The 9997-nt window shown below is 47.7% G+C and overlaps 1 protein-coding gene across 1 annotated transcript in view; it reads left to right on the top strand.

The window, feature by feature from the left end:
- REPS2 (RALBP1 associated Eps domain containing 2) overlaps positions 1–9997 on the top strand; it is a 136652-nt gene that overhangs the window by 30219 nt on the left and 96436 nt on the right. Inside the window, 1 exon segment of the mRNA XM_045290744.1 lies at positions 834–931. Coding sequence (XP_045146679.1) covers positions 834–931 — 98 coding nt within the window.

The raw sequence follows: 9997 nt of genomic DNA, 5'->3' as shown, positions 1-9997 counted from the left end.
TTTCTTGGTTGTGTGTGTGTGTGTGTGTGTGTTTGGTTTTATTTATTTTCAGACACCAATCACGTGCTTTCTGTGACCATGGTTGATTAATTTTTACCAGACATGGGACCTTCCTGCACACTTCGGGCAGGTCAATAAAAGGCATCCCCATGGTGGGCCCTGGGGGGGAGGGTAGGGGTGGGGGTGGGAGGTGGCAGCAGCTGGTGGATGATGAAAGGAGGCCTGTGAGGCAGGTCGAGTCGATGGGCATTGCTGCACATCTGGAATGTGAGCACTTGTAATAACTTGTGAGCACTTTGTTCTCACGCAAACTCCCGGCCATCGAGTCAGTGCCGACTGATAGCGGCCCTATAGGACAGGGTAGAAATGCCCCTGTGGGTTTCCAAGACTATAGCTCTTTACAGGAGTAGGAAACCTCATCTTTCTCCTGCAGAAAAGCTGGTGGTTTTGAAGTGCAGACCTTGTGATTTACAGCCCAAAACGCAGCGCACTAGCAGTGTCGCTCGCAAGGGTAGTGGCTAGTAAGAGGAGCTAGAGATTCAGGGTAGAATCTCTACCCCCGTCTTCCCGCACATCTTATTCCTACTCTTAATCTGATTTAAATATTTTCCTGTCTGGTCTGCAATTAGTTGACTTTCACTTGATTAGTTCAGTTGTGCCCACCATGGCCACCAAGGTGCATGCATGTGTCTGGGGTGGCCCACGGAGCACATGTCGAAATTCCTTTTCCCTTTTCTTCCCTGAAGTGTGGCTGGTCTATTAGTTGGAGCGGGAGGTTGTCACTTATCGGGGGACTCTGGATCCCAGGCTGACTTTCTCTCCTGTTCTCTCAGCTCCTTATGAAGCCAGACCGTCTCTTGTCCAACCTGAAGGAACCTTGTCTGGGGGCCCTGGTGCAAAGCCCCCTCGTCTCCAGGCTACTCTTATTCGGGTAAGTGATGCTGTGTATGTGGTGTGTGTGTGTGGGTGTGTAATTCTTTGACAGTGGGAGGGTGGAGACCTATTTTGGACTCTTGGGATTGCGCTTTGGAATGGATTCTCTCTTCTGTAAGAAGATATAAAATGACCCCTCCCTCCCCAACAAATACTGCCCTCCTCGTTGTGCTGTTTGCATGTTGTTCTAAATATTTTCGGTGCCTGTTTCTCCCCCTTCTCAGTGTCTCTAGAGGACATCTGGTGGGCTCCTGGCTTTTGCTACATAGTTAATGCCCATCGCCCTCAGCTTTAGACACCCCCTCCAGGAGCACCAAGCTATGTTTTTCCCAGCACCGCCCATCATCATGTCCCTACCGCCTTCTTCATTGATGCTCATCCAGTGAACAGTGAACTCTCTCTCTCTCTCTCTGAATCTCTGATTAGGTTGTGTGCTTCTGGAAGGCAGAATTGGCTCTTGGGAACTCTCTCAGAGAGAGTTCTAGTGTTGTTGCAGAAACAAAAACCAGAGTAAAATAAATTACTTGGAAGTCACTTATTTGGTACCACAATGAAGAATCAAGATGCCATTCTCACCTCAGCCCAGCCCAGCTCAATTTTACCCACAAGTTGCAGCAGGTGGCGGTTTCTTCAGCCAGGCCCTAGACAGAGCAGTTGCATGGGCTTAGTGGTCCTATGGTCCACAGATAATGTGTCTTGAAACATGATATTCTCACGTGTTGTGGAGTGGTGGTTATCTTAGGAAAGGTTTTGCAGGGGCTGGAGTTCAACCCCCAAATCTCCAGGGGAGCTGGGCGAGCTCTTGCAGAATGTCTTCAATGTTGTAGAGACCAGATCCTTAGTTGATAGAGATCATCAACCAAGCAGGACCCCTCAAACTTTCCAGCTCTAGAGCCGGCCTCACTGTGGTCCCCCTCCCCCTACGAGCATGCATGGGGTCATCATGAGCTCAAGTCTGGATGGGGTGCACCAGGAGTCTTCTAATCTTGAGGTCCTTTTCCTGATGACAAACATGATTCTTGAGTCTTTGCTATAATAATTGCCATATATATTTGAGTATAAGTCGAGTTTTTCAGCACATTTTTAATGCAGTTTTTGTGGTAAAATTAGGTGCCTTGACTGATATTCAGGTCAGCTTATAGTCAAGTATACACGGTAGTAATAAATACCATAATTTCTACAGTAACATACCAACATAAATAACGTCCATACATAAAATGCCTATAAGAATTATGTGTGGAGGTGGGAAGGGGAAGGTTGTGTGGTTTTAGGGGAGGAAAAGATACAGCGCATTATTTGCGTCCAAATATGTCAAGTGCCATCGAATCGGTTCTGACTCATAGCGACCTTATGTACAACAAAACGAAACACTACCTGGTCCTGTGCCATCCTCCCAATTATTCTTATGTTTGAGCCCATTACTGCAGTCACTGTGTCAATCCATCTCGTTGAGGGTCTTCCTCTTTTTTGCTGCCCCTGCACTTTATCAAGCAGAGACTGGTCTCTCTTGATAACATGTCCAAAGGAGCACTGTGGCTGTATTTCTTTTAAGACATATCTGTGTGTCCTTTTGGCAGTCCATGATACTTTCAATACTCTTCCCCAGCACCGTCATTCAAAGGCATCGATTCTTCTTCAGTCTTCCTTATGAAACACACTGAAGTTTACAGAAACGAGAGTATTGCATTCCCAGTCCCTGTTCTAATGGGGTTTGCAGGCTGCTGCAGGGGAGATGGTCAAAAAGGGAAGCCCTCACCAAGGCAATATGTTATTCTCATCAGTTGTGTGACTCAAAATGATCTCGTGCTATGAGGGGAAAAAGTGAAGCTTGGGAACATGACCTAGCTTTGACAGAATGATCAAGGGCAGCTTCCAGAAGGGAATACCATTTGAGTTGCAGCACTGTTATCCAGGTGAGGACATAGGGGGCTGGGGGGCGGGGGGAGGCAGGGATAGGCAAGAGGAAATACTGAGCAGAGGGAGCTGTGAAAGAAAGGCTCTTTCGTCTTAGCGCTTTAGCCACGTGATCTCTTTAAATACAGTTATCTCACGAGGTAATTACTGTGATCCTATTTTTCCAGATGACAAAACCTGGGATTTAAAGGCATTATTTAATTTGGTCATAGCTAGGAAGGAGTAAGTCTGGAATTCAAACACTGGCCTCCTTGCATTAGCCTCTGGCTGGGGACCCGGATGCGTGGTGATGCCCACCAAGGAGCTTGGGGGGGCGGGGCTGCCAGGCAACTGGTGTTGGGGAGCCTTCATGAATTGAGTGTTGGGCATTGGACTTTAAAGTTTTGTGATTACCAAGAGGAAGTATTGTTGAGATGGTAGGACATATGACTCAGGGGAATACCGGGGCCTATACAGGGGCATTTGACTGTGATTGGCCATTAGAAGGTTGTTGGGTATAGTGCAAAGAAAACCAGGCAGCTCTTGTCCAGGCCCAATCAAACACTGTATGATCTTGGGTAGCCTCCCCCCTGCGCCCCCCCACGACAGGGCAGGGGAATGTGTTTCACAGGTCGCTATCAATTTGCAACAGTCTGATGCTCCTTATGTTTGACCTCAGGCGAGGGTTTTCTCCCCTCCTCTCTTTGGAGCTCTGGCTTTTGTTCAAGTTGAGAGCAAGGGGCCTTTCTCAGGATAGCAGTTTGTGGGTTGGTTTGTTTTCATGGTTAATGTGGGTTTCCATCATCAGTTCTTAGGTTTCCTTCGTATGCCTGTCAACCTGGTTTGGCTAGACGCCGCCTCCAAGAAAGCAAACTGCCTGCCTGCATTCATTATGTAGAGGAGGGGATTTGAAGGGAAGTTTCTGGGTGATAGGGGATGAATATTTATTGGGCTGGATAATGAATTCCCCTCAGGTTTCCAGGCTAATGTGCGGTGATTATAGACGTCCCCTCTCCTTCTGCTTCCTCTGCGGCCTTATATTTAAGATCTTCTTGCCTCACTCAGAGGGCCGTGGCCTCGGGTGTTGGGGGAGGCCCTAATGAGGAAAACGTTTTAGGAACTCTGGTCCGCTGTTGTTTGAGGCTCATAAACTCATTGCCATTGAATCAATTCTAACACATAGTGAGGCTAGAGGATAGGGTAGAACTGTCCGTGTGGGTTTCTGAGACTGCCAGTCTTTATGGGAGTAGAAAACCTCATCTTTCTCCTGTGGAGCAGCTGGCGGTTTGGAACTGCTGACCTTGGGGTGGACTTGATATTTTGGAGGTGCTTATGCTAAATGACACGCCCTAGAATTGGACTGAAGTCTTTTGTTACTTCATAGTTGAGGAATTTCAGTAGATTGAATTTCTCGCTCCTTGAACTCTCAGATGCTAAGCGTACCCTCTGGTGGTGGATCTCTGATTGTCCGCTGTGAAGACATTTTAAGGCTTCTTTCTGATCTCACCTGTTGTGAAGTGTTTATAGGACCTTTTGGTGGTTTATGAACCCTCGTGGTGCAATGGTGTCACATTGGGCTGCTAACTCCACAGAAAAATGATGAGGCAGCCTGGCTTCCTAGATTTACAGCCTTGGAAACGCTGTGGAGCTTCTCTGCTCTCTCATTGTACGGTCACTAGGAGTCAGAAGAGATGTAACAGGAGCGGGATTGGGTTTTTGCGTGGTTTGCTTTTGCTGTTCCCAAGCTATCTGAGACATGTAGAATATGTAGTGATCTGTAATTTTTATCGCGTAGAATTGAAAATTGCACTTTCTGCTCCCAGAATAGCTCACCACTTGAGTTTTTGACAGGGTTTCTAGGAATTGCCTTGTGTGGAGTGCTTTTCTTAGTTGATCTCTTGGCAGTTCCTAATGCTTGCAGAGCTCTTGTCATTTGATTTTGATGCTAGTTTGCCACCTGCTTCTATGGCTTCTCATTGCTGTTGCCATAAGACCGTTCCAATTCCTGATGATCTTCTGGATAGCCGGATGACATGTCGCCCAGTCCTGTGCCATCTGCATCATCCTTGATATGTTTGAGCTTTTTATGGTGGTGCTTGGGTCAAATCATTTCATCCAGAGATATCCCTTGTTTTCATCAGCCTCTACTTTGCTTGACTTCTCTGGATCCCTTCTCTTAATCTCTCTTTTCCATCTCCAGCCTTGGCTTCTTCCATCTGTGTTGTTGGTTCGGGACCAGATTCTCATGTTCTTTGCTCTTTAGGTCCATGGAGGCTGATGACCGCAAATCTCCATCTGTTAGATGCCTTGACTTGGATTGTTCCTCTAGCAGTTGAAGCTTTCTCCTGTATTTTCCTATCTCCAACCAGCCATCATCACAAGCCAGGTCTTGGCCATGATCTTTGACTCCCCTCTCTCCCCTTAGGCCCTTTCAGCCACCAGGTCCTGGCCATTCTGGTTTTTAAATACTTCTTATCTGCCCATCACTCGGTCACCTAATCTATTACCATATACACTCGAGTATAGGTCGAGTTTTTCAGCACATTGTTATACAGTTTTGTGGTAAAATTAGGTGCCTCGGCTGATATTCAGGTCACCTTATACTCGAGTATATACGGCATATCTATCTTCAACTCTTTTATCTTCCACTTTGGTTCTCTTTCAATCCATTAGCCTCACCGTGGACAAAAACAATAGTTTAAAACCACAAACCTTGCCATCACACTCCATTGGTGGAACCCTTTTACCTTTGCCCATTGCTCTTAACTGGTGAACTGTACTCGCCAGCCCTTCTTAGGCCTGTTTGGTTATCTCTCTGGACTTAATTCTTCTAGTCAGTTTTTTTTAACCACTGCATGAAATGTGAGAATTTTCCTGCCTATGTGATATTTACATATTTTGGTCTTATGAAGTGGTTCATTGTTCCTTTGCTCATTTCATCTCTCAAACTCAGGGGATGAGAATCTGTATCTCTCGTATCATTCCAGGAATGTTTTTTGCATATACATGTGAATAGAGTTGTACAATGTATTTTTATTTGACCTCAAGAGCTAGGCTTGGCAAATTAAATAATCAAATATATTTCCATCCAGGTCTCTCTAAAAGTTATATATGTATATATATATCTATATAGATATAGATATATACTATTTCTCTTTCAAATGAAAACATCCTCTATTCCTTAGCACAGTCAGCCATCTGAGGTCGTAAAGGGCAACATTGGCCCAGGGACATTGTTTACAAGGCAGAAAAGAAAAGGACAGAAAGACAAATAGAAATGGGAAATAGGTAGGCAGTGAAAAGAGTGTCGTTAAATTGTGGGGTTTGATATCAATGTCACCAAACAAAATTTGTATGAACTGTTACTTGGAAAACTGACATACCCTGTAAACTTTGACTCAAATCACAATAAACATTCACACTCACACATTTTCTTTTTGAACAATAAACATACGTGTTATGATGTTTGCTTTTCTCTCCTGGTCGAGTGGGCATTCGGAGGGACATAACATTTGATGCTTCTGCATCAAATTCTCAATACCCATGATTCTTGGTTACTTCAAAGATGAAATAATGAGCAGAATTTCAAGGAAGGTGTCACTGCCATTGGACTTGCAGGTTTTAACTCTGTCTTCGGTCAAAGTTTTTACAGAACTTGGAGGGGAGGGATAGTAGATATTGCCAGCCATCATATCAATCTGAACGTCTTGGACTTGAAACGTGTTTTGTTACCTTAATAAGGTGGCTTCGATTCCTCTTCATTTTTTCATGATCTCAATCTGTTGCCATTCTCCTTTCTCCATGGATTCATCTCTTCCCTTTGGGAAGGTTTCAAAATAATACAAAAATTCTGTATGGAAAGGCTGGAGAAAGAAATGAATCCCCGCCCCCAAAGCCCTGTCAGAGAGGTCTTGGCATAGGCGGGAAAGAAGTGCTAGTCATCACCAGGAAATTGTTCATGCTAAGAGTTTTGACAGCAGCAGAAGGTACTGTGAGAGTCTTCAGGGGAGGCAAAAGTTGCTTGGTGGCATCCCGGCTACTTTGTGGTTAGATCAGAGCACAATGCTGGGAGGATCCAGAAGGGGGAGAGTAGAACTTGTGGCTGAGAGCTTGGGATGGACTTGACTGTGAGCGAGATTAGAGTTGGAGGAGGAGAGAGCTGGTTTGGTGCCCTGAGTCTGGAAGAAGAGAAAAGCAGTGGATGCTGGGTACCGGTACTGGGTTTTTGACTTCATCCTCAGGAGCCTCCAGGCCTGTCAAGCCCCCAAGTGGGTGTGTGTGTGTGTGAGATGATTTCCCTTGGCATCACGTGGTCCTTGGGGTGTTCGGTGGATAGGATCTTGCAGACCCTTTTCCTCCTGTTGGGACCCTTCCTCCTTCCTCTTGGCTGAGAGCTCAGACTTTGACTTCCGTCCCCTTTCCCGATCTTCCACTTTCCTGGACTTCTCCCGTCGCAGTCACACCTTCCGGCTGCTGAGCCAACTGAAATCAACGACTCCGGGGCACTTGAAGGCACAACCCTGAGGTGGAGAGGAAAGAGCCACTCAGTGGTGGGCTGGCCCCCTCCTCCTAGCACCCAGCAGAAGGACTCCCTTTTCAGTTGCTTGTTTGGGCAGATACAGTCAGCTAGCTCCACGACTCTTTCTTTCATTCTTTGTGCCTCCTGGGTGGTCTCAAGCTTTGAAACTCATGTTCTTCAAAGCGATGAAAAGCCATTTCACATATTTGCCCCCAGTGTAAAAACGTCACAAGGTTCCAGAGTGAAGGCACTCCTTCCCTCTCTTTCCCTGCCATCTGGTCTCTGTCCCAGCGCTGACGACAATTCCCCCATTCAGAACGTTTGATGTCTGTCCCAGGGGGCGTCACAAGGTTCGTGAAAACATTCCACGATCTTTTAATTTCATTGGTCCATGAATGTTTTGAGGTGAACATAGGCCCCCGGTGGTTTGGCCCGCCTGTCCCGCCGTGGAGCCGGGTTTGAAATCCATCTGGGGGAGCTGGTATCCCCCTGGAATTCTAGCAGCAGGCGGTGGTGATAGCATGAGGTGGTCCAATTTTGGAACTAAACCTGCTGCTGCCACCCACCGTGCAGGAATGGCTGTGCCATTGGGAGTAGGCAGAGCTTGAAGGATTTGAGGGGCTAAAAATTCTCTTAATTCCATTTTTCCACGTCAGCCTATAGAGGGTAACAGTTATATGTCCTCCTCTTATTCTCTGAGCAGGCCGAGAGGCGCTTTCCTCCGTGTGGTAGTGTGACCCAGGGCCCCTGTCTTGGGGTTCTGCTGTCCCTATTCAGCCGGAGATAGGGACAGCCTAGAGGAGTGGGAGGGGGGCAGGCCTTGGGTACTCCCATTGCATTTGCTAGCAGTCCGTCACATGGCTAGGCTGAACTGCATGGGGAACTGGTTGGGCAGCCATTCAGTGACAGCTGTCCACCAGGCAGAGTGGAGCGTGGCTTGTCGAAGGCTGTCTGGCCATAGTCCTGCATGGAAGCCCCATGTTCATTCCTGCCCCCTTATCCCAGGAATGGTCAATTCCCATGTTCGCTCTTTACCAAACTCCCAAAACACCAAACCACGGCCATTGAGTCGGTTCGGACTCATCATGGCCCCATAAGACAGACTTGAGCTGCCCCATGGGGTGTCAAAAGCTGGGAATGACAGGGAAGCAGGCAGCCACATCTTTCTCCAGCAGAGCCACACGGTGAGCAGTAGAGCACTTGACCCCCGGCAACGCCAGGGCTCCTTGCTCTTTCTTTAGGCAGATCAGGATCCACTCAGGCTCTAGTCCTGCCACCTAAGCCTCTTAGCTGTTCTTTTCCTGGATGATGATTCGTTTTCCTTGTCTTGGCCCCAGCACTCAGGCTGATCCCTGATTGCACAATGGCAGTTTTATTTTCCAAAGATGGTGGGTGGGTGGGTGGGTGGAGGTGCCGCCCTTCTGTATTTATTGTCTGCTTGGCACAGGCGTTTGCCACTCCAGATGGTTTGTTGACTGAATGGCTGTAGCACCCAGAGGACCCTATTAGAAGATCGTTTCTCCCTTGGAAGTGAAGTGGCTGGCTCCCACGGCAGCCTCTAGAAGCTGCCTCCAGGGTGAGATTTGACTCCAGCTGCAACCATCCTAGGAAGGCAGCAGTAGAAACCCTTTCCTCGCTTCTCCCTGATGGCACCAGAAGGTGCCAGACGCATTCAGCTGTGTTTGTGCTTTGATCTCCTTGGGGGCTAAATGTCACCTTTTGGGGGTTTTATTAATTGTATTACATTTTACCGGTGTCTCTTGAAGTCTCATTATGTAAGCAGCCTCCTCCCCACCCCCCCACCCCCGAGATAATAACTTGTTGTACCCAATATTTGCATTTGACTGGAAACCAAACCCAGGACCTGAATGCTTCAAGTACAAGCAAATCCAATTCTCTGGTGTCTGCAGAAATGGGATCAGAACCCACATGCATGCGGCTGAAGCACCTGTGGGGGATTGTGTGCGCTTGTTTTCTTTCTTTTCCACACCGACAGAGCGCGCATTTGGCACCAAGTAGCCTGGGAAACTGCTGGAGCCGGAACTGAACAGGGAAGGTCTCTCTGGGTACATGCAAAAGTGGGTCCATTCCATCTCCTGTGACGGACTCTGGTATTGGTGGCTGTGGCCGATTTTTAAGTTCAATGGAGGAGATAGTTCCATCCATGTGTGCGCCTTCAGCAAGCTGGCTCTTGGTCACTTCTCCGCTGCAGGGGGCCTCCAACACTCCCACACTCGGGTGGTGCAGGGACCTAGAGGGCAGCCTTTAATGAGATGGATTGACATGGTAGCTGCAACTGGGGGCTGAAAGGTAGTGATGATTGGGAGGGAGGAGGGCACTTTATGGGGCAAGGATTTGTCCTGTTGGGCATAAAGCTGACCCTTAACAATATTCGGTCCCTACTCTGGGGCTGGGGTGGCTGATCGGGTCTCAACTTGTCTTCCTGCCTTCAGTCTAATCCCTCTGAAGGTCCCGTGGAAGGGACCTTTCTGTAACCCACCAGCTGATGATTTCACAACCCCGGCACTTTGGTCTCCTGGATGCAGTACCTGAGCCTTTGTGACCTGGACCCTACTTCCTGGCTAGGTCAGCTTGAGGTAATTCCACTCAGACCCATTCAGCCCTGGCAGCTCAGCCTATCTGTATGTAGCC

Source organism: Echinops telfairi, unplaced genomic scaffold, assembly GCF_000313985.2.
Source record: "Echinops telfairi isolate 266 unplaced genomic scaffold, ASM31398v2 ScPeMD7_53;HRSCAF=182, whole genome shotgun sequence".
Classification (NCBI taxonomy): Eukaryota; Metazoa; Chordata; class Mammalia; order Afrosoricida; family Tenrecidae; genus Echinops; species Echinops telfairi.
The sequence above is the reverse complement of the archived record's forward strand: the minus strand, read 5'-3'. Positions and strand labels throughout refer to the sequence as shown.